This window comes from Charadrius vociferus, unplaced genomic scaffold (genome assembly GCF_000708025.1).
Source record: "Charadrius vociferus isolate BGI_N301 unplaced genomic scaffold, ASM70802v2 scaffold14, whole genome shotgun sequence".
In the NCBI taxonomy this organism is placed as follows: Eukaryota; Metazoa; Chordata; class Aves; order Charadriiformes; family Charadriidae; genus Charadrius; species Charadrius vociferus.
The window spans coordinates 421,316-447,567 of NW_009648876.1; the positions used below are offsets into that span (position 1 = coordinate 421,316).

At 34.7% G+C, this 26,252-nt stretch overlaps 1 protein-coding gene across 1 annotated transcript in view; it reads left to right on the plus strand.

Annotated features, from left to right (window-relative positions):
* The window catches only part of FMN1 (formin 1), a 139,783-nt gene that overhangs the window by 103,139 nt on the left and 10,392 nt on the right, over window positions 1-26,252 (plus strand). The window contains exons 14-15 of the mRNA XM_009886913.1: window positions 20,237-20,288; window positions 23,489-23,638. Coding sequence (XP_009885215.1) covers window positions 20,237-20,288; window positions 23,489-23,638 — 202 coding nt within the window. The remainder of the gene's footprint in view (window positions 1-20,236; window positions 20,289-23,488; window positions 23,639-26,252) is intronic.

Here is a 26,252-nt window from a genome sequence, read left to right on the forward strand (position 1 = left end):
TCCTGCTCGGTGTCCTGGGACAATGAGTTCTATATATAAATTATTAAATTTGTTGGAATCTTTTAGTGTTTCAGGTTTTTTGTATTCTAGAAAGAGCAAAACCATAAGGATTACTTGTCCGCTTTTTTCTTACGTTCTCTTGTTTGCCTCTTGGTTTATAATGTTATGTTTTATGGTATCTAATCATACACATTTAATTTTGTCTAATTTAACTTCTCATCTTTTGATATTTCAATGTCACCTACCTTTTTCTGAGATGAGTTGTCAGGAGGTTGTCAGATCCCATCATTATTGACCCTGTTTCCCCTTTAGTCACCTGATTGATTTGAATCTTTATAATTGGTAGATGGTACTTTCTGTGGCATTAGAATGGAAATCCTATAAAATTCTACACTGAAGACAGGTAAAAATAATACAGAAACCCATCTTGATATATGATACTAGAACAGGCATTGGTTCGGTTTAGATAAGTGTCTGGAAACTCAGCTGCTTCTCTGACATTAGGAGTTAACTGATAATACTGAGCATCCGTTAAGCATCTGCTTTCAGTTTTGTTTGTTTAAAAAACAGTTGTGGCTGGTTTAAGCAAATGTAAGAAAAAATTGTCTGTTATCTTTCTGCCAGCTCACAGCAAGTATCCAAAGCTCAGATGCTTTTCTGAAACTTCTGGCTTGAAAATAGGGCTGGAACTCATAGATATTCAGGTTTTTCTCATATGCGCAATTTCCCATCATTTTTAGTCAACGCTAAGTTGGAAATACTGTAAGGAAAAAACCATACTGATTTGCTTAAACTGAACTGTTTACATTTCCTAATTAGAATTAATACCAATTAAATCTAATACTTGCTGTGTTGTAACAAAAAACACTGAGAGTGTTATGGAGACTGACATTCTAAAATTCTAGAGGGGATAAACTGTACTTCTGCTGATGTCAGTGCTGTTCTGTGTTACTGGATGTAATGTAGCCTAGTGCCTTCAACAGCGAGTTAGGTGCCAGAACCTTTAGGTTCTATTTCCAGTTTAGCTACTTGACATGTGATGCTAGAATAGTTGATTAATCTCTTTTTCAGAGAGCGTTTCAACTTTTCTGGTACACAGAATGTTAAATAATGATGCTTGCTGTTTGATGTAGTGAAAGATAATCTTTGTCAAGTACTTTGTGAGTCCCACATGAAAGACTTCATGTGTAAACTGTGCTAATGCTCCATTAGCTGTGTTTGATATGCCCATGCTTCTTGAAAAGGGCTTAGATTATTCTCAAAGTGGAAATAATCTTTAGTAGATTTAATTATATTATATGCAACAAATTATACTAGTTTTACAATAATACGGAGACCTAAGAATGACTATGAATTAATATACACTTACTGTATTTCCAGTGGGATTATTGTATGTTTTTTTCAGAAATCTGTTCATCATGTTTTCTATTTAATTTGACATGATATTCAAAAAAAACCTTTGAAATAATGAAATTAATGGTTGGTTTGTAATGCTCCTTAATTTATGAAATTCTTGCTCAGAATTGCTTAGAAGAAAACTCATTTTTTGATACGAAGCTATCTCACACAAAAAAAAATCTGAATAGATGAATATGAGAAAGACACAAAATACTCTGTTTTGAAAGGAGAAAAGAAAGTGTTTGGTTACTGCAGCTAAGAAGCTCACTAGAAGGGATGCTGGCCAGTAGCCATTGGTGTTAGTTTTTCATGACATTTCTTATTCTCCTTGTGCATTCTCTCAAGAATAATGCAAACCAGAAAGTAAATGACATACAGGAGCAGGCAACTAGCCTTAACAAAATTAATTTCTTATTTTGCCACTTGGCTATTTCATATTGTTTGTCCATTTTAATAAATGTGGATATGCATAACACAGATTCATGCAGAATCTTGCAAAATCTGGTCCCAAATTCCCCTTCATTGGTTCCAGGTCAGAAAGTATGTAAAAACTTTAATCTGGGCTCGATTTCCTCCCTCATATAGTGGAATGTGCAAATCAAAAAGTCTTTATGCTTCATAGCAGTTAGCACAGGAAAAGCATAGCTGCCTCTCTCCATTTCTCTAAGAATAAAGCATCTTGGTGGTGAAGACTTTGCTATTAAAGGAATTCATTTAGTTTACAACAGAGTCTGGGAAACAAGTAGCCGGATGTCAAGACATAACAGTTTTTGAAAATCATTAATAGTGGAAAGCAAAACTATTTGGGAAAGGCACATGATTCACTGAAGTGTCCAAGGTAACAAGCAAGATGGAGAAGGAGGGATTTGTCAAATAGAGTAGATCTGTTGAGATTAATTCCATAGTAAAAGAAATTGTCCTGTGTTTAGAATTCTAGGCTAGTGCTTAGGAAACATTGGTTAAATTCATTGCTTTGCAACAACATCTGTATGTCTTATACTACATAAAAGGACACTGTGCAGTCATGGGCTGTACAATAGAAAAATAGTTATAGACCAAGCTACTCACCGCAGCATTATGTCAGGAGGTAGTGCATTTTTCAGACAAGGTTAGCAAGCACCTGGAAAATGTCAGTAAATCTGATTTTTACTGCTGAGTGATTTCTTCGTAACGATTTTAGCTAGGCTGCAGTAGCTAGCTGGACATGCATCCAGTCTATTGTGCTTTTTAATGTATTTCTGGTGCAGCAGCTTTGGTCCACATTTCCTTATTTGCCTGTTTGAATGCACGATAGAGGATTTTTGAGGTAGTCCAGTGGGAAAGAAAATAAGAAATAAATTCTATTAAGGCTAGCCCCCTTCACTTGTGTGCTAACTGCTTTCTGGTTTATGTTATTCTTTGGGGGATTATATCAAGAAATTAAGAAATGTAATGAAAAGATACTGAAAACAAATACTGGCCAGAAACTCTGATCAAAACTGCTACACTCTCTGATATAAGAATAGGGAGGATAAACAGGATAATTTGTGTGATTCTGTATCATACCTGGCTGCCTAAAAAGGCAGAGAGAGCTAGCTCTTGGCCTTTTCAAATGTGTGAAGCAATTTCACATTACTTGTTTGATCTAGGTTACTGCAACTACATAAAGAATTGTTAATTCCTTTCTCACGCATCTCCATGCCTCTCTATCGTTTCCACCTTCATAACTTTATTTCCAGAAAAATAATTTATTCTGTTTAAGTAAAAAAATTCTCATTGTATACTGTGATTCTGTATTTTCTTAGAAATTTGTTTAGCAGTAAGAAGATGAAATACTGATTCTTTATTTGAAATCACTGGGTTTTAGATCACAGAGTTCTAAGTGCAACCTTGTTGAAGTATATTTGACTTCTTTTAACTGAATAATTGAAACCGTAAATCATTTAGACCTTGATTTCAAGCTAGCATCCAGGACGATATTTTTATTACTGTTGGTTTTCATTCCTAATATCCCTACTTAATTTTATTATCACATTACTTGTTACCATCTTAAATTTATTTTCACTCAACTTTACTTGTTTCCATTTTCTTCCTCAACAATACATAAAATACCATCTTACAATCACTTTCATATAAGAAATTTGCCACCATCTTTTCTTTAACTCTACTGTGTATATTTCAGCTGGCAGACTTTCAGTTTCTTGTTGGTTATTTCCTACTTGTTCCTTGGTATATAAATACTCCATCTTAAATGTTGTTCTTGTTCTATAGGTGCTCATACATGGTGATTTATACTCTTCTTCTAGTAGCAGCTGTTGTATTAACCCAGGGAAAGCAGCCTTCCTTTCTTAGTTTATAGCCATGTAGCTATTTTGAATGTAGGAGGGTGATAGAATTTCTTGTATTACAGCAAAAAAAGTCTTTCCACTCAAAACTCCACTGCTTTTCAATCAAAGGAGCCTATGAAACATAAAGCAGAATGCTAATGTCATTCAGTAGTAGTGAATCAGAAGGCAAGAATACTCCAAGACACTATTAACAGTACCATATTTACAATACAATATTTTTTATTTCTCTCTTACTGTCAACAGGACATACCTTTATAAATGTTAATACAGTCAAAGATTAGGAAGAAAGTTATATTGGCACTTATTTGCTTTCACAGGCTGACAATATTATATTGTTGTTTTTAAAACGGATACAGAAATTATGTTTTAAGTCCTTATTCATAGCAGTTTGGTAGAGCTTGCCTGTAATGACTTCCCAAAATATCAGAAACCCCTGAGCAATATTTAAAATTGTTGCCTCTCTGCAATAAAAATATAGCTTTTCTCCCCAAGAAGAATATTAACAGAAAGAAAGAAAAATATTCTAAAACTGCATATGAAACTAAGTCACGTACTTGTCTTCCCACTAGTGTTGTACTCCTCTACCTTGATCTACAGGATCGGATTGTGGTACTTGTGTTCCATTTTATTTGTCAGGCTCTTGAATGTTTTAATGCTGAATAAGTGAAGCAAGAAAATCAAGAATAAATTTTAGGAGCACCAAATTTCAGTAACAGCTGCCTTTTAAGATATGGTCTCTAAAGAACAGCAAAAGAGCAATAGCACTTACAAGGGTCTTACAGTTGCCCTGATTTTCTGTTACCTGCAATTAGGAAGCTACTTCTGTCAACCAAAGAATATATTTCTGTAAAGATAACCAGTTCTACAGGACGTCAGACTCTCTTGCAGATTCTGTGACTATCCAGTCTGCATATCAAATACTGAGTCTTCCTTTTGTGAATAAACTATACAAATATGAAGACTTTTTAACTTCAAAGCTTTATTTTCTGTTCTACTTATCATAACTCTTTTTTTCCCTTCATTCGTTTTCACTAAGATGTTTTATTATCTCTGCCACACATATGCAGTTCTCACATTAAACAGTGTGGGAGGATATTTATGTCCAGTGTCAAACATGAAAAATATGTCATACTTCCTTGCAGTGATAATGTTTGCTTTAAACTTTTTATCCTTCCCAGCAATGACATTACAGACCAGGCAAAGTTTGTGTTTAGATGTGGAACGCTGTTTTATATGCCAGCAGCAGAATTACTTTAATCTTTCAAACTGTTTGTGACAGTCATAACTGTTTTCATCACTCAAAGATCATTGTATTTAAACAGATGAAAGAGTGATTTACATAAATTGGCATGAGTCTGCAAAGCACAGAACCTTATTGCTGTGGTACTCTTGAGATTGTATAGTTAGACAATAGCCTCGGTCCGTAAGACACCAAATAAGGTGTCCTGGAATGTGATTGCATCCATATGCCTCTAAGTAATGCAATATTGACAGTGAGCTGATTCAAAGAACAAGAATTTGCTCTGAAATGAATGTTTCCACCTACATTACCAGAAGAATTACCAGCATCAAAGTCCTGAAAATTGATGTTAATTAAAACTATGGCTTTTCAGGAAACTTTCAATTGATTAATTTTGAGACAGATCTACATCAAATTGCTATAATCAGTTCCACTACGTCATGACTTGCAATAAAAATTGGAGGGTTACACTCCCTTAGGATGTGTAATATGAATGTAATTTAGAAGGACTTGTAATCAAAAATGCAATGTCGTTCTCTCTTAGAAGACAAGGAAAGAATCTCTTAGAGACAACAGTTCCTTCTAACTTCTTTTCAGTTTGATTGTGTTATGCTGAATCACCACGGCTGCTGCAAAGTCACCGGCATTTCATTAAAGAGGGATTTCCTATTAATAGCAACTGAGTGACATAATGAATGTCTGTTTTGATACCCTTGATTTAATACAAAAAATTATGATGTGTATGATAGTTATAAAATCTATACCTAGTATTACCGGTACCTTTAGTATAACCACTGTCAGCTGTCTGGAGTCTTTCATTCTTTTTAAATTCTCGTTGAAACCCTTATTTTCTGTTCAATTCCACTGGATTTCTTCCAGAGCCTGTATCATAGGCTTATAGGTAAACAGAACTGTAGGTTATATATGTTGATTTTTCACAGGGATCCTATTAGGCTATTCTTTTAGTCCAGCAGCTTTCTTCTTCTTTACTGTATTCTTATGAATTTCCTGCATGATTTCCTATTTACCTGCTTATTTTCTTGTGTCATTGTTCTCTGTACTGCAGTCAACACAACTAGCATCCAGTTTATCTGAATTTGCTCTGCTATTTACATTCTTGTCTTTCTACTGATATTTAAAGTCAGTGAACTAATATAATTTGATGTAATTTAAATCCCTGGCAAAGCTTTCCTTGGCAGGAAATCAGGATGCTTACTGATTAATTACTTTAGATTATATATCCTATGAGCAAGTGCTTACCTATATGGAAGATATTACTGCAAGGAAAGAGCAGACTCAAGAATTGGAAAGGGTTGGGCAGAAGAGATTAACGCACTTAATAAATAATGAAAGGCCGAAACACACTTGCTCTCAAAAGACTAATACCTACGAGCACACTGGTCGCTCTCACCTTATATCTGTGCACTGTACTCTGTAATTTCACACCATAGTCTTTGGATTAAGCTTGGAAATACCCTTCACTGCTACCATAATGCAAACTGATTATGACAATAACATTCTTAATCTGATACTCATTTATGTAGAATTTCTCTGTAGATTTTCATACTTTTGGTATGTTGATCATTTTTCTCAATCATGTTTTGTATCTGTGCAAGCAAATGAATATCCTGTTTTAATGCTTTTGAGCATGATTGATAAAAATACTAGATGCTGAAATATAAACTGTGTTTTCCTTTTCTAAGCAATGATAACAGGTAAAATCTGCAGGCCAGACAGGAAATAGCCATCAGAAGGAAGCTTCTTTCTAAGAAAAAAGATAAATAAATTTGACACCCAAATTTGTTGAACAGGATGTAGCAGGACCATTTGCTTCGAGAGCAAAAATAACAATCACAATGTTCATAGGGCAATTCTCAGAAATTTGAAACTAGTTAAAACACAAAGCACCAGGTTGCTACTAAACTCTCAAAATTGGAGGATGACAGAGTAAAAACATATGTATGATGCAGTGTTATACGATTACAGCTGTGATAAAAGACAGACTTCTCCTAAATGTAAGAAACGTCTGACTTTGGGTCATCATTCAACCTCTTCTGAAACAACTTTTGTGACATCTTTGTGCCTAAATTCTTCAGATGCCAAGGCAAGATATTTAAAAATGTACCTTAGTCCTGCAAAGAACCCTTACAGCACTGCTTTGTGAACACCTTGACAGAGTTGGGGAAATCAGTAATTTTATTTCTCTTGAGAGATGTATGTATGGAATTGATTGGAACAGTACTTCTTTCATGGCATGTAAATCAATGCAAACTTTTTAGCATCAGGATTTTTCAGCTATCTAAACTTTGTCCCAAATCATCTATTTTGAAAGTGTCTAAAAAATATTTCTTGAAGGACCTCTTTCCAGCTACCGTACAGCATACTTTAGAATATAACTATTTGTACAAAGCATGTATAAAGGCTTTCATCTTGAGAATGCCTTAGAGTCTGAAAATTCCCTCCACAAAGTGTTGCCATCTCTGGAACGGAACAAGAGGGTCCAAGTGCCCTCGCACAGGCAGGGATACCTGACTAGGCACAACAGTGTACCTCCTGTGGCCAAGCAGAAAGCGTTAAATGTTAAAGAATATAATGCTAAAGGGAAAAACTGCTCTATAAAATGTGGCTTGATTATCTATAGGATTATTGGTGCAGTTAATCAGTAAATCTTTACAATGTGTTTCCTTACCTTGAGTTTTGCACAAAGAGCCTGACCCAGCATTGACTTAGAGTTGAATGGGAGTTGGATAAGGCATATTTATGATTAAGATTATTTAAGCTTTCCACATCAGGGATTCTTTGCTTACATGTAATTGGGCAGTTCCTAGGACAGAGAATCCCCAAGCTTAATTTGGAGAGCTGACTCTACGTTTCTGTTTGAAATAATGGTAAGGGAACTTTGGCTTTCCTGCCTTTTAAATGCCAGTCATTTTTCATTTTAGCATAAGTTGATATTGGTTTGGTTTTGATGTGGATGAAGTAAATTGTCTCAAGATTTAAAATTTCTTTTCAAATCTGAAAAAATCTTTCCAAACATTTTATAACATTTCCAAAAATGTTGTAAAATCAGTTGTCCTATTAAATATTTGATGTAAAGAATATTCTGTCTTCATAGATGCAGTTGCATCAAATTCCAAAGTATATTTTACTCTGCATATGATTTTTTAAGTCCATTCAAGACTTTCTTGTTCTAATGGAGAAAAAAACAAAGAGGAATTAAGCTCATTATAACTGGGTTATTACAGCAGAATGAATTTAGATACAAGTGGTATTGGTGTGGTTTGTGTTAATTATTCTCAGAAATCGTTTTTGTGGTTTTATATAGATAAGATGGAATCAAAATGGTAGTCAAATAAAATGTCAACTATGACTACAATTATATTTAACTCTTCTTCTACTACGTCAGTTGGAATTACCTTCATTTTGTAGGATTTCAGTTAAATGATCGTTATCATATATTTCTATTTTTCTGTCTACCTTTTGCATGGACCTACTATTATTATTCAGTAAAAGCCATTTCCAAGAGATAAGAGGTACCTCATAAACAATAAGGTAATAGTAAAGGCCCAGAGGTACAATGAGCAGAAAGTCTGAGGTCATGGGCGTAGCTGCTGCTCTCTCATTCCCTGGTCCTGTTCTGTAATACTCATATTCTCTTCTTTCCTTTTACATGAGGATAAACATGAACACTGTAAAAATGTTTACATCTACTATGGGGGAAAAAAAATCCATATACTCCCATCTTAAAGTTCAACAGACAATAAGGAAGCTGTAAGAAAACCAAAATAGATCAGGTAGATGCAATAATAATTCTTGTTATTTTCGCAGACTTAAATTAAGCTAAGGTGAGATTTTTTTTCTTTTGTATACGCTCTTATTTCTCTCATCATGGTCGTATCTGAGTGCTTTCTAGGAATTAATTAAATGGCCCGACTAGTGTCCTGCTTTATTTTTGCCATCATCTTTTCCCCGTAAGGAGAATAGTAGATTTTTTATTTAGTAATTCTGAGACCCTATTTTAAAATACATTCTTCTATGTGTTTATCACAAAGAAGACAAGCTCAGAAAAAGTGTTTGCCTAGTACTTCAATGCAGTTTGGTGTTTCTTGTAAAAGCATCGATTAAAAGAATCCTAACAAAAGACTTTTTATAGTTACTGTCCTGTATTTTATCTGTGGCAAGAAGGAGGAATATTGCAGGTCCAAGTTTGCCTACTCTTTTACATTTTGTTTCAAATCACAGGGTTTTCAAACTAGTAGCTAGATAAATTTTCTTGCATAAATCTAAGTCTTAGAAGAGCTTTGAGTTAAAACCAAGAATTAAATACATTGGTAGTATGAAATCATTTGACAAATATTTGTGATTTTGTAGAGGAAATTGCTACATTTTTGTTTGGAAAATAATTGAGCCTATATTATGGTTGTGTTATTTTTAATAATCTATCATAACTATTTGTGTAGAATGTATGTAGTCCAACAGAGTTGTTTTTTCTATTGATGTGCTCTTTAAGTAAAAGTTAAATAAGACACATGTGCTTTTTCATAAAGACATATGTGATTTTTGAGCAAAATAATTTCATTATTTTGCCCTTGTGCTTTCTTGTTTAACTCTACCTATTTAAATTTCATATTTCTCAAGCTGAATCCTAGGGGTTTGTACTAAATATGGATCTTTATAGACAGGAAGGTTGTTGGTTAAAAATTCAGAGTTTTATTGCAAGGATTTTTCTCTCTTGTTTACGGCATACATTATTTTTTTTCTTAAACGGGATCCTGCTAGGTGTTCTCCAAATTCAATTTTGTTTCAGGTGTGATGAAGACTGAAACACTGAACTTTAGAGGCCAAAATGTATCAGGTTCAGTAATGTTAATACATAAATATGGAGAAGTTTGCTGCATATCTTGTATACCTGATCTGTAGTTTTATAAGACATTTTCAAAACAAAGAGTGTTCATTTGGCACATTTAACATCACTAAACTGCAGTTATGGATGCTAAAAAAAAATAATAATCCACCTTATATTTCACTTACTTTTGAATGTGAATATCTGATATCAATACTTAGATTTAATTTGATTTTCATTTTGATTTTATTTACCCTTAAATATGGGTAACTGTGTATTTGAGAATCAGTTTGGCCTTGAAATTCTCCTCCCCCATCCTGTCTATACGACTGAACAAAAAGGGGAAGGTGACTGTCATACCTCCAAGCAGCACATTTTTAGAAGGTCAGAATGATTAAATTCGTTCTCAATAATGTAGTTTTTCTGGTCATGCTTTTTATTGACAGTCTTTGTTTCTTAAAGAACCTTCATTGCTTTTTTTATTTAAACAAAAACGTAGCAAAGAAACAGATGTGTCCCATATAAAATATGCAATAAATCTTGTCTCACAAATTCTTTGCTCTGAACTTTCTGACAGAAACTGTCAAATATCCACTTTAATTCTAGTATAAAATGTTCACTTTGTGTCATGGCGCCAACCACCATATGCTGGAATAAAGTCAGTAACCAGCAATAAAAAAAGGCAACATACGCACCTTTGAAACAGTACAAGCAATCAACAGTGAGAAAGGTCTATATAAATCTATGGAGAATTAATCTCAGCTTTGCCACTATCCTGCTGTGCATTTACAATGAGACTTTGCTCCCGACCACCAGAAGTGGCTTACTTTGCAGGAGGAGTGTATCCTAATGAGGGGAAAATGTATGGAAAACAAAGCAGGAGCTTTTAACCCCCCACCCCCATCCTTTGGATCACCTAGAAGAGCATGTCCTAGTGTGTTCAAACATGTGGGGCCACTACACATCACGCATTGCTGTACTTTAGCTGATCATGTGAAACCAATCTTGACTGAGCTCAATCAGCAGAAATGACTTTAGCTTCATAAATCATTGTTACCATTCCACAGGAGGAGGCAATGCTATGGCTTTTCTCTCCTAAAAGTTTTCAGGCCACACATTTCACAAGCTTTTCTGAAATTAGTTTAGTTATATTTGTGTAATTATTCATTCTTTTCTCACCAGATTAGCTGCTGGTTCACCATTGAATTAACTACTTTTTTAATATTCTTCTTCTGTTTTTGAGAAGACCTCTTCCTTCTGATTGGTTTTAATAACCATTCAACTATTTAAAAGTATTGTCCTCGGTATAAAAATGTGCTGATATTACAAGTTTTTACTTCTGCTTACAACAGGAGATTGTAGTTACAGATAATCTGGATAGTTAGTTTTTCCAAACACAGAACAGATTGGATTTAACCTTGTTCTGTTTGAAAGGATTAGAATTAATTTTTCAGTTCCATAAACTCTTTAGATACATTTAGTCATCTCAAAGATTAATCTTGGAATTAGACCACAACATTATAAGAGTTTATATAAAAGAAATTAGAATTAGAATATATTTCTATAGTGTTTAAGTACTAATAGGCTTTAAAAAATATTTCTTCTCTGGAACCACAAGTGTGGGAGAATGAGAGATTAATGGCTTGATTGCATTTTAACAGAATGCCGTTCCAAATAATTTAATTGGAATAAATTGAAAAATGTAACGCTAATTCTTGCTGTGTAATTAATAACTGCAGAACACAGGAAAGTAAGACTAATGTTAGTCCTACTTTTTAATTAAAATATTACCTTTTTGTGTAGAAGGTAACAGAAAAAGTAGCTTTACTTTAAAAATCTACTCTTGTGGAATTCAACAAAAGCATTGTACTAAGAAACACGCATTTTAACAAATTTAAGACTGAAAATAAATATTTTCTTTAATAGTTCTAATGTTGCAGTAAAATGACCTTCAACACTTTTTTCTGGCACATTTATAGACAGCATTATCACTTTTAAAAGAAAACATAATTTCCTAGGTTTTTTATTACCTATGATAATAAACACTTTCTTGAATGTGTTGCTTGAGTGTGTTCTGCTGGTGTTGTGTGCCTCTATGTGTATCCAAATGTTTAAAATTTGTTATGGTTTGGTAACATTAAAAATACTGATTTTTTTATAATGTTTAACAATTTCTGTATGGTAAATATTAATTAGTTAGTCCTTGCCCAGTACATACGATATAGGTTGGTAACTAGTATTCCTGATTACTTTGGGGGAAACTTGTTTGTTAAGCAGCTTTCCAAGACTGCACAGAGACTCCTTGTACAATAGAAACATTGAAACATTTTCATTATTGGATGTGGGTTTCTTAGTTAAAAACAATTTTTGTACCACTGCAAAGGAAAATAAACTTGTAAGGACTGTTTCAGGGAAGCATGATTAAGACCTCATGGCAGCAAGTGTTCTGAAAATTGTTTTGAAAGGATTTAAGATGTCTATACCAGTATTTAAACCATCTAAAAAAATTGCATGGCCAAATCCCATGTTAAAAATGTGACATTTTCTAATTTAGAGAAGAGGTAAAGGAAACAAGGTTTGAGTGATCACACTGCCCGTTGATTGTTCCCCTGCCAATAATTTTTAATACATTGGCCAATTTTGACCAAATGTGACAGACTTAGAGATCCTAAGATATTAAGCTCCTAAAATCTCAATAAAAATATGTGGCTAAATAGACAAGAGTGACCCTATTAGCCTTCCAGGGAGAGAAAGGCTGTATCATGAACTCAACCCTTAATTAAACATTAATGAATCCATCTGGGAACTAACTCTAAAATACAGATCCACAATAGGCCAAGTTTCATTAATTCCATTGCTCCCAGACCTTCTTGCTTAACTGATACCATAGAAGAAAGATCTCTTGATGGGTGTTTGTTTTGAGGATTTTTTGCATTCTGATATACTGGACTACAAAACTATATTAGACATACAATGAAATATTTACATGTAATTTCCAGGCTCTCTGTTGAATTCCATGAATTCCTAAAGCATACAAATTAGGAGTTAGTAACTAGCTAAAGAAAGTTAATCAGGTACTAAGTATTAGAAAAATTAGTTGCTAGGAATCTGTACATAGAACACTTAGGGGTTTTTTTGATTATTTCTGAAATACAAAATTTTTATAAGTCAAAAAAGCTCCTATATGAGAATGGTGGACTGTAGCCACATGAAATAATTTGCAGTCATATTAAGTATGTATGTTTCAAATTTGAAATTGAATACAAAACAATAAAAAAACAAAATAAAATGGAAAATGTTTGACACAGTATGTATTCTCTCCTGTTTGCTACGTTTATAGATGAAGTCAATTCTTAAGTAATAAGAATTCTTTTTTATAGAACTAACTTAAAAGTAATATTATTTCTCAAAAGATACAGTTATATTAAAGTAACTCAATATAATAATGGACAAATAGCAGAAAACTCAGGTTTTATGTATAGCTCTAGATAGACAGTATTTCTTGATTATGTCTCTTCCTAGAACAGGATACATGCCTCCTCTAGATTTCTGAAACTTCATAATTTGCTAAAAAAAATTAAGGTTATTGACAAATCCTATTCAATAATTAGAGTGAAAAGTACAAATGTCTGAAATTACATTTTTACTATGAGTACCTAATTTTTGAGAATTTTTATACCCTATGTTGCTGTATGCTTTATTATAGGATGTGTTTTCAAAATGTAAAACTGTTCTAAAATTAGATTCAGTCTGTATGAAATGTAAAACTTCATCCCAGTAGCATATGATACTAAATTGGAAATTGAATTTCCATCTCTAACTATTCCAAAGCCCTGATTTTCACACTCAGTACCATACTTGTTAGTCAAGCCATGTTTTCAAAATACAGTATATTTCAGTTTGATAATGGAAAAAAAAAGGAAAATAGAGATAATCCATTTTCTGATTTTACATTCTTTTGCATTCATAGTCACACTAATAATAAAAAGATTAAATGAATATTGATGATACTTATGAACACTTTGTATTAATTGTTAGCTACGTGCAGTTGGCTTTGCTATCATCAGCTAAACAATAAAACCTCCTACTACGCTGAAAACTACAAATTGTTTCGAATGAGAAATCAGGTGGCTGGACACCTTGGCTATGGTAAAAAAATAACTATTGACTTGATTTTTGTGCGTAAAACCTGTCCAAATGATCCAATTGCTCTAGATCTTAGGATTCATCTACAATGATTTTTCTATATAGCTATGTGCTGTTTTACTAGGTTTGGCTGGGATGGAGTTAATACTCTTCATAGCAGCTGGTATGGGGATGCGCTTTGGATTTGTGACTAAAACAGTGTTGATAACACAGGAGTGTTTTGGCTATTGCTGAGCAGCACTTGCACATTGTCAAGGCTTTCTCTTTTTCTCCCTCTCTCCCTCTAACAAGTAGGCCAGGGGTGGGCAAGAGCTGGAAGGGGACACAACCCGGACAGCTGACTCAACTGATTAAAGGGATATTCCATGCATGTAATGTCATGCTCAGCAATAAAAAAGGAGGGAAAGAATTTGGGGAGAGGTAGTCGTTGCTCCAGAAATGGTTGGGCATCAGTCTACTTGTGGGAGGTAGTGAGTGACTGCCTTGCATCACTTGTTTTTTTTCTTCCTGTTTTCCTCACTTACTGAACTGTCTTTATCCTGACGCGTAAGTTTCTCTTGATTTTGGTCTTTCTGTTCTCTCCCCCATCCCACTGCCGGGGAAGGGGGACAAGAGAGCAGGTGGCTGTGTGGTGCATAGCTACTGGCTGGGGTCAACCCACCAGGACTCTAAAATAATAATCCTTAGGAAAGCTTCTTTGCAGCTCAAGAACTGCCACATGCTAGCTAGCAAGCACACCTGTGAAAATTTTGTCTTCCATATTATTACTTGTAGTCCAGTAAGTCTTGAGTAAAGGATTTCTTAAAAATTAAGTCTATTCGGAAAGTTTCACCAGTAACAGATCTATTGAAACCAAAACCAAAGGAGGCTAAATTCATCCTGCTGTTGATCCTGCTGTTCTTTGCATTACTATAGTGTCTACGAGGTGTTTTTGAAGCATGACCAGAATTTTATACAAAAATAGAGAACATCTATATTGCTTTCAATGATCCTCTCTAGTTTTTTTTACCCACCTAGAAGGCCACCTTTAAGGTTTTTCTTCCACCCTTCATAGTCCCTGATTAAACAGGGTTATTAAAAACAGTTTCCTTATATGATAATTGTACCTGATAGTAGAGATATATACATGTGGAGATTTTAGCCTTAGAGTCTTCTGAGTTCGGCTTCTGATGCCCAAGTATATCAGCAATGGGTAATTTCTAAGAAATTTGGATCTCTGTTATCAAATTGTGGTACGTCTTCATGCTTTAGAAAGACCAAGAAAATAAGGTCTATTGTTGCTTGTTCTCCATACTCTGTGATGTCATAGAATGCGATATTTGGTGCTTTGGAAAAAGATAACCCAGCTGAACCTCTCTGGGGATGTACTTTTTTTCCTCGACCCTTGAATAAGGGGCTAGTATGTTTCTAGGGCGGGTTTTATCTTTTGACTACCTTTCGGCATGACTACGTAAGAGGTGTGAGTCTTGACTAATAGGGAAGGTGAGTTCTTGTGAGCCTAGAAAATGCCGTAATAACCTTTTGTCACTGTTTTAACATCCTCTGTCCAGGCTCTATAAAGTTCAGAGAAGAATGTCATTAGGGGTTTTGTTGTTTGTGTTTGGGGTTGTTTTTTTCAGGGGTTTTTTGTCTATGGCTTGTCCTAGATTCTGTATTAATCTTAACTGCGGTTGGTTGGAAGACATGAGTCAGAAAAGATCTATTTCCTTCCTTGGGGCAAAAAAATCGAATACCTTGGTTTAAGGTGGGGCATTTTTACCCTGCATAAAAACCTACAATTTGCCAGTCTGTAAAAGTTCACGAAGCATACGTTTTTAAGCAATGCGAACTCAGACCTGGAATATAAAACTAGGAGTTCTGATGTCTCCATTCTAACTTCTGCTTCTCTGAGTGTTCTCATAATTTTGAAGATTGTCATTTCTCCAGAATGCTTAGAAAAGTTATAAAAAGCTATGCATCAGATCTTTCAGTTCTGAAAATAGTAAGATACTGAAAAATAAGAGCTGTAATGGGTACAACTAGATAAGTAGACATTGTGTGAATTGTCCTTCTGACATGCATTCACATGTTTAAGGTCGGAGAGAAATACCAGAAAGTCTATCCAGTCAGACTCATTAAGTGCTAAAAATTTTGACCAGAGTGGCAGAAGTGACTGTGAGATTTTTGTGCAGTTTTGTTTACCTATTTTTCTTTCTTTATCCTTAATCATTCTGTGCTTGCCTCTATTAGTTACTAACCTTCTCCAACTTTCAGTTTGTACCAGTATCCAGTATTTTCTTTCCTTTGTTGTTTGGGGAACTATTTCATCATAGTCTGATGCATGAAGAGGTCTTGGTTCTGTTGTAACTGGAAGCTGCTATGCATATATTAGACCCATTACAAATAAATATTTTCTGGTAGTTTCTTATTCTCAAAGTAGTGTTTGGCACGCTTTTCCATCCTCAGCAAGTAGAATATGGAGAAGAAATAAGTTGCATTTTTTTTACCATTTCACTCTAATACTGTTTCACTCAGAACTATTACAGGATCATGACTCTTCAATGGTTACTTCTGCATTTCAGTAAAAGGAAGTCACCAGAGATATCTCAGGTTCATAAGGCAAATTCATAAGATCATAGTCCTTTTATTCTCTCATTCTTTGAGCTAGGTACAGAAAGCAGGATGAATAAGACTGGCGGCTGGTCTTCAGAGTCTATAGCTGCCTGGACTACAAAAGACTATTCTTACAGCAAATTACAACTGTGTATTTTGTAAATAGCTGTTATTACTTTCAAAGCCCTTGTCTGTAGAAAGACACATTCTTAATTGGTCCTGGCTTTCATATCTAAATTCAAAGAAGAGATATTGATTAAGATTGTCTGCTTGTCATATGACAGGATCTGATACTTTATTCAGGATATGGACTTAACCAAATCCAACCAGTAGAGCATATTAAGAACTTGCATTTAGATGTGAGACCAGACAGCAAACTTTACATTTGACAGTTCCTGTCATTTTCAAAGCTGATCAAGCCTAATGACTCCAAGGCCAGACAGAAGGGAGTCTCCTTGCCAAATGCAGCTTATGGGAAGTAATTTTGAAGGATCTCTATGTAATTTGTATACATGTAATGTAGAATATCTATGGCTGCATTACGGAATAATTTGGTGCAGTAGGATTGGATCAGCAGACTGAAGCAGCTAAGGCCATTGTGTTTACAGCAGAGGTTTAAGCTTTGAGTTAGATTTAATCTGAGGTGAACATTTCCAACTTATGTGTTTCAAAGCTGTCTGAAGGTTCAAGCATTATTTTGCTCCTTTTGTCCGTATTAAGTACTGGAGCGCATTTGCTGTGGAGCTTCCTGTTTAGTTTCCTCCTAATGGAAATTAGTTTGCAAGCACTACAAGTTATCTGCAAACCAAATCAATGCTCAATAAATGGGGACAGTGAGAAAATTTGCTTCAAAAGTATCCTAATCAAAAAGCCAATGCCAATAGTCCTTGTATTTCAATGTTCACTGCAGTCCTGCTTTTCTCCGATACAAGAAATAGAGAGCGATATCAGGAGTCCATTTCAAAACAAGCAAAATGTGCTCCATGTAGTTAGGCTATAAAACACTTGCCACAGCAGTTTGTAGAAGCTAAAAAGCTTATAAAAGCTTAAGCAGAGAATGAGCAAGTTCTTGGGAGAGAATCCATTGAGAATGACATTGAAATGACATCCAGTGCAGGAGGCATTTTGTATGAACTACAGAACCTCCAGAGAACACTCGGGGGAAAGGTCGTGTGTTTGTCCTGGTCCTTAACTCTAACTGAGCACCTGCGTCAGTCAGTGCCTGCCAGAGGCAGGATATTAGGCTAAATGAATCCCTGTGCCAATCTGATATAGCTGTTGTTATATTCCTAAGGAAACTGAGGAAACTGAAATCAAGCATGTGGTCAAAGGATGAAAGAATTACATGATCCCACTACAGCAAAAGGGAAATTCTATGCCAGCAAATGTGGTGTTGCCAGAGAAAAAAAAAAAGAAAGAAGCTCCTTCATTTACATAATTCATTTTAATTGCTTTCAGTAATTCCATGAATTAAGATGAGGATTGATACCTTGACTATGGGGCTTTGAGGACTCTGTTGAGGAAAACACTATGTTTTGTGGAAACCTTTATTGACAGCACTGATAGTGTTAGTTGTTGTGGAGGGGGAGAAAAAGAGCAGGATATTACAAATTCCGAGTGGAAGATTACTTAGAAATGGTATGAAAGATTAGACAATTGCTCTGGTTTCTTGTCTTACATGTTATGTAGTATCTGTAACTGCTATTTACTTAGAATTTGTTGCATAGAGTTGTTTGTTTTCTTAACAAGTCTTAACATCTATCTTTCAAATAAATACTTTTAAATAGTTCCTTGGTAGACATGCTTATAGTTAAAAATATGGAAAATACTGTTTATCATATAATACAGTTATTTTCTTCCTCTTTTCCCTTATATTGGTACACAAACACACACTGTTACATTCATGTAAACTTTGGGTGTTCCTTCCTAGAAGTCATACCTTTTTTCTACTTTCTATAACAAATGAAAATTTCTTTCCTCTATCTTCCCTTATTCTATTCTTTCAAGAATAAAAAACAGTAAATCAGGTCTTACCACCTAACTATAAATGTATAAGCAAGTTGTCCTTGTTAGTTATTGCGTTCTTGCTCATGTGCAGAGGCCTGAGGATATTCAGTTTCTATTGTAGCTGTGAAAGTAGTTATGCTTGGAAATTTGCCTTACTTAACAATTTTTCACCTCCTTAACAACCAGAAAGAAATTATTAATGTAATCCTAAAGTGTACAATTTTAGACACAGTTCAGCTTTTAACCATCTTTGGGTTTCTATGTGTAGTTAGTTTCATGTCATGATGAACCATCAGAATTCCAACCTATGTTTTCTAGTTTTAATAATATAAAATGAAAGAGTGGTGGAAGTAATTAATTAAGTATAGGAGGTTAACGTTAGCTGAATTTCTCAAGAGCCTGAGATAACCACAATAAATCAGAACTGCCCTATCTATTTCAATTGCAGCTGTCTTGCCACCAAGATTTGAGGTGGAGAATATAATGGTATAGAATTAATTGTTTTCCTTGCAAAAGGTACACAACATTGTTTCTGGCTTTGATAATGTGAATAAGTATCTCCAACACACTTGCCCAATATAGGTAAACATATGAGTTGAAATTAATTTGTTTTGTTGACAGCCAATATTCTGAAGTCATCCAGTTTTTAAATTATTTTAACTGTCTTGGTACAAAGCTCTGTGTCAGTAGCCTTATAATGAAATTGAACCATTCAGGATCAATTTCTCAGTGACCTTATCTGTAAACTCAAGTTTGTAACTGTATTTTAACCGGCCAATGCACTCCTATAGACTGAGCAGCAAAAAGACACAGTTCTTTATCTTTGTATAAAGAAGTGTCTGAATTCTGTTTATATTAACGTTTGCACTTACAGGATTATTCTAATGCAGAATAGGAATAACTTTCCCATGTTGGTATTGTTTTACATATGTGGTATTCTGCTGCAGCTAAAGCTGCTCCACTGTATTAAGAAGAATTGATCAAGATTTTGTGAAAAAAATAGTGCTTTGCTTGAGTATCCAGCTCAGGAAACATTTTCAAAGGTAGACAGTGCCCATCCTTTGAAAATCAAATCCTTTTAAGTAGTTCATGTGAGCATTCTGTAACAGAGGGGCTTAGATTCACTAATCATATTTCAAACTCTTGGCTGCTTTTTCAAAAAATATCGTGTACATACCATACTTTTAAAGCTTAGTACATGTGTTTTCATTTTCCAGCTTCCTGAACAAAATGTGATAGCTATATGGAACAGTTGGTGTTAACTATGTTTGGTACCTGTTCAATTCCAATTGAACTTCCAATTGAACTTCCAATTATTTGCACTGCAAAAACAGGTTTAAATTTGGAAGTTATCTGCAACAATAAAGAAACATTCACAGCTTAATGTTTTTTTTTTTAAACCTCAAAGTCAAATTTAAATTTTTGCTTTTTATTCAAATTAATATGTACAACTATACATTGTAGTATGGATTTCAAATGACTTTTCCAATCCAATACACTTTATTGGTACATTAGAAGCATTGATCTAAGTACATGAAATAAATAAAAATTGAAAATGTTTATCACTTTTATTATATTTAGTATACAACCTATCCAATTCTGAATGTAAGAGATGTTTAATTTGTGAGAACTGTAAAACAGTAAGGCAGTAATGTATATCTTTAAAATGTTTTTCATTGGCAGCTAAAGAAGAACGTAAAAGAGAAGAGAGCAGTTTGGAAAATGCACAAAAATGGTAAGGTTTTTGCTTGTGTTCTCTACCAGTTTATTTTGGTCGAAGATGTTATTGATCCTAGGAATTACATTAAATAGGAAAAAGGATCTGCTTCAAAGAAGTAATATACTTTCTGAAAAATTCTTATGTGCTCTTACAAGAAAAAGTTTAGTTGGGTTTTTAGCCAAACAGTGTACAGTGTTTGAGGTTTTAATTGCTGTCAACATTGAATTGAGTCAAAGTTTTACAGAATATTGTAATAACTGATTAACTACCTAATGCAGCAAAAATGGATTTTGTCATCACTGAACATTTTCATCACTTAAGCTGTTGAATGCAGTACACTAAACCAGTGAAATCCTAACGGTTTTTTGCCTGAATATCTGTGCCTTACTCAAGTCAAAGGAGGCAAAATAGGGGGAGAAGCAAGATAAATGGATTTATAGATAGATAGTAAAATATTTAATAAGTTAGTATTTCTAATAAATATTGTTTACCAAATTATAGTTTTGTGAGAGTGAAGGATCTGCCTCTAACCTTGTTTGTGTTCACTATGGAACTGCTATAAATCAATTGGGTAAATTAATTTTTGACTTCTTACCAATATTTTTTCTTTGCTGTCACTAGAGGCAGATCTGTGGTAGTTTGGATTTTTATGTTACTTTTCTGAGCCCAGAGTCACTCCACCGAACTGAGACACCTCGGTTAGTCTTCCTGTACAGTCAAGAAAAGAGAGATAGGCACCTCCCAAATGTAGTTCAAGTCTTAGGTGAACTGTTTCCATTTGCTCGCAGAAGGTGCCTAAATTGGCTGAACTATTGGCTATATCAACTGGGGCTTTACTTCTTGATTTCATTTGTCAAGGGTGGCTGCCTGGCTTGTTCCCTTTCTACAGAGCTCCAAACCTATCTTTTGTTGCACAGACTCTTTCATATTCTACCTGCTTTTTAGCCTTTCTGGAGCAGAGTAGACCCTCCAGGGCACGGGGTACATTTAATTTGGAGTTGACTGATACGGAGTCTGGGTTTTTCAATTGCTATCTAAACATTCAGTATTTTAAATTACTGCTAAAAAGATCTGTTACTGCTGAAAGTCAGAAAGCAGCCGAGGAAGCTAAATTAAGCTGTGTGAAAGCAAAACAGTGCTACTGGGGGAAGGGCTGAAGATGAACCATGAAGCGGGGATGAGGAGTAAGTGTCAGGGTGACGGCAGAGTGAGAGAGCATGCAGGAATTCAGAATCCCAGAGCATGCAGAGACAACTGGATCGGCTACAGCTGGGATGGAGAAGGGTTCCGTTAGGAAGAAGAGAGCATGATGTTAACGGGGCTGCTGTTACATGAAGCAAACCTGAGAAGGGAGTTTCTGGTCTTGCTCTTCCTGGCTCAGCTAGCCTCGTCAAGGCGTATGAACAGCTGAGGAGTATTTGGCCCAAGTGAATATAATGGAAGTGACATTTCCTGGTAGACACAAACTGGTTTAACCATATGATTGTGACTGAAGTATTTTACTATTTTTAGCGTTTGAAATCCCGGAATGGTTTGCACAGATATTTAAAGCTGCATTAGCTCTTTATTTATTGATTGATTTTCTCCTTGTAGTGTCACTACAGGACCCTTCAACTCTGAATATTATGGGCTTATTCATACATATTTAATTGTGATTCCAATTAACTTGAAATATGGTCACGTTTCATACAAAACCTATGCAAGAAATGTTAAAGGCTAAGGTTATCATATATGGGGATTTAAAAAAATACTAATAGCTCACCTTGAGCAATGTGTGATATTCTTTGGCATGTCCTAGAAGCTGTGTCCATCTTTAAAGTAGCAAAAACCTGAGAGCATATTGTCTTGTGTGGCTAAAATCCAAGCTGCTTTACTTTGTGAAGCAGCCGGAGTATATATTCCTTTATTTTGGGGGGGTAACTTCTGTATTTTTGATAGTTAATTTATATTCTTCAAGCCTAGCTAAAAGCTTGAATCTCAGCCTAGGGCAAAAAAACCCTTGACCCTAACCTTGGCAATTTTGTATGAAAACATGCAATATGGACTATTCAAATGCAAGTAAAAGTTAAGAAAGAAGTATTTGCTGAAGCTGCTGCTCAAGTAACTTCTGTTGCATAGTTGGGGACTCCTTACAAGTCTTTAAAATACCTCTTAATTATTTTATTTTATTTTCAAGGTTTACACTTCCTGTGTTCTAGATTTAGGACTTATTGGCAACTGTAAAGAAGAATACTACTTTCTTTTGCTTAAATAAATTCAATATTTGAAGAAAAATTAGTTATTTTGAAATATGTTGTTACCTTTCTTTTTAAATTATAGCATTATTTTAATAAGTATCACCAATCTTTCAGGTTTGTTACATCTACCTTGCAGAGAAAAGTGGTTCAACCTTTACAAAAGTGAACATACTTTCTTTTTCTTTAGATAAATCTCCACGTTCCTAGTCATGTGAATCATTCCATTTTATCTATGCAAAGCAATATCATAAAGGTTAGAAATGCACAATCAGTTAAAAATGCACAGTCATTAAAAATACTATTGGAAGTATCCTCTACAGTAAAAGACTACTTTGAAAATATCCAGCTGTAATCCAATTCAGTAGCCACACTTTAAAATAAAAAAGCATTAAAATATTGCCAATGTATTTTCATAAAATTAATTATCTGCTTATTGACACATGTGGAAGGAGAAGATTTATTTTTGGTAGAAACTCTCCAAACTGGCAATTGGCACTGTCTGTGACTTTTTTGTTGCTACTCCAGTTCTCCCTAAGTACTTGAAGGCTATTTTTAACCAAGCCTGGAGATTTTTTCCTGATTTGGCATGTGACCCTTTCATAGTCCTTCAATAAAGATAAATGGGAGAGTAAGATCTTCGTGGAGTGTTGCAGAATAATATTAAAGAAATAGATATAACACAGAATTTCCTGAAATGCAAGAAGTTAAGTTTTTCTCATTAAAATTGAATGCCCATGATTTGCCTGTGTGAAGTATCTCTATGACAGCTCATGCATCTGTAAGTTATCCTCCCGGGACTGAGGTAGGTGTTGGAAGGTTAGTTATACTCGGCGTGAATTGCTGCTATGATTTCCAAGGCTAAGGGGAAGTTAGGGTAATTACCAGCCTTGACTACTGAATGGGGAACCAGCCCTCAGAAAAACTGTTTCCCCAGTGGGCTTATGTGTTGACAGTTTTTTTTCCCCCCCTCCCTCATAGCTTTGAAGAAACAGTGGGATACTTTGGGATAAAGCCAAAGCCTGGCGAGAAGGAGATCACGCCAAACTACGTTTTCACGGTGTGGTACGAATTCTGCAGTGACTTCAAGACCATTTGGAAACGAGAGAGCAAAAGCATTTCCAAGGAACGGTAAGGTTCTAATAAAGTCATTAATACCATTTTAGATGTCTGGGAAACTGTTCCTTCTCAAACCCAACAAATTATACTCCTATATTTCACAGGCGTCATTGTTTTCTTTCAGATCTAATGGACATCAAGGAAAGATTATTCCCTCAGGGTGCGTAGGAAAATTCACCAAAGGCATGCTGTCCCCACAAAAAGATAAACACATATAATCTGATAAATTACACTTTTGTAACCCCTTCCAATTACTAGCTAGTAAAATGAAAGGGGAGCTGTGCTAATTTGTAACAGATTGCTTCTCTGTGCATTTTCATGTTGAACTAGCCTAAATGAGGCGATATTGCTGTCGCAGACAGTACAGACAAATAAAAGTGAATGCTTTTCCAGTTAATATACTGCACTTGCATCAAAGGGAAGCCCCAGAGATTCAGGCCACACTTAGCACAGTGTCGAAGCCCCACACTGAATTTACAGCACTACTTCTGACTTTTGGTGTCCTGCTGAGGACATCAAACTACTTGCCGCTAGATCTCACCACAGTTTCCCGATTTTATTAGTTAGAGAAAAAAAAAAAAAAACACACCAAACCCAAAACCTTCAATTATTCAATTATTTTCTTGATTTTCTTAAAGAAGCTTAAAATCTTTTACAAAGAAAAAACAATTCCACTACAAGCGCACCATGCATAACCATCTCTCAATTCATTTGAAAAGACCTAAAGAGTGGTAATGCGTTCATGCTTTGGGAAAGAATGGATTAATCACTTTCAACATGGAATTTAAATCCAGGTTCTTATTCCAAACTGACACAGATTTAGAGAAAAACATCTTTAAAAATATCAGCGAAAGTAGTAAACTCATTTACACTTACATTTTCCATTTTTCTACAAATCAGTAGGACTTTTAGGTTCATGTGGAAGTAAATTTTAAAAGACAAGATGTAGAAATTATAAATTCCCAATTATCAACCTTATCAACATCGTTTTACAGATATTACAGGTTTTAAACACTTGAAAGTTGTAGCTTTTTGTCTCATCTATGTTATGATTAGATTGCTTTTAGAAACTGACAACTGCAAACATTTTCAAGGAATCTTTTATTTCCTTGTGTCTAGATCAGTAGGCAAATTTGTTTTACACATTAAAAACTGTGTAAAATAAACAGTCACTAGCAGATTGCTATAGTCATGATAAGGATCATCTCACGGATATATTTTCTGCTGAATCATGACTTATTTTTGTTCCAGAAGCAGTTAGGAGGAATGCAAATTAACTATCTAAGGGAAAAAAAAATGCAGACCATACATCCATTCCTTTTTATGTAATTAGCACCTTGCTGATGGCATACAATGATCCCTTCAAAGAAATTGATTTAAAATGCCTTGTAAATGTTTTAACACTACATAACTTCTTAAACCTTCTTAATACTAGATTCAAGAAATCTTTGTTTGTAAGTAAACTGTTAGATTCTGTGCTTTCCTACAGGAATGAGATGAGAACTTCTCATGGTTTAATAATTATATAAATAAAATGTAGAAATAAAAATACATCACAAATATTTCATCAGTTCCTTTGATGTATACCTTTATTCCTATTCATAAATGTAAAGGAATACCAATAGAATGCAGAGCAGCAGTTATTGCAATACTTCAAAGTGCTGACGCTTTCTGGATTATATAGACTGTTTTTCAGACTTCATTTCAAATTATTTTTACAAAGTTTCATTAATCTCAAAAAGACAATTCACTGTCCTTTACATTCAAAATTTGGGTGATTCATCAAGACAATGAGCTGCTGTAATGAGGAGCCTTGTGTAATAAGTAAATTAGAATGACAGAAGAACTGTTTTCATCATCCTAAATTGTTTTGTAATGTGCTACTGAAAAGAAGAAAGTCATGAAATCAGTAGATTGGAATGATGGTAAAACTATTTTCATCACCTGAAAATGTGCTGTAAAGTCATGACCGTTTAAGGGTTCTGTTTTACAAAGCATGAGACTAACACTTGATGAGCGGCTGTCCAAGAAATTTTGAAAGCAAGCTAAGAGTCATTGTGCACATTGGTAACTGAAAACCTCAGTATGGCAGGAATGGACAGCTGTCTTCCTTAACTGGCTAATTAATTGGATGCACTATTTGTTTTGCATTTAATAATTAAAAAAACCCAAATCTGTTTATCATGATCAAATTCTTTTGTTGTAAAGGAAATTTTAAAGGGGAAGAATTGGCCATGTAAGTCAATATTTTCAAACTTGGGTTCTGAAACTGAGGCATTGATATCCTTGTGTAAACCTGTTTACAACTGGATTATCCTTCAAATTTCAGGAGGAGCTGCAAATACTCAGGAGTAAAATGTGTCTGAATTAGCTAGTCACATAGATACCTAAAAATGGATTTCATTGTTTACATTTATATAGGAATTTTAATCACAGAATGGTGATTAAAGGTTGGAAGGCACCTCTAGACATCACCTAGTCCAAGCCCTGTGCTAAAGCAGGTTCATATAGAGCAGGTTGCACAGGAATGCATCCAGGCAGGTTTTGAATTTCTCCAGAGAAGGAGACTCCACAGCCTCTCTGGGCAGCCTGTTCCAGTGCTCTGTCACCCTCAAAGAAAAAAAAT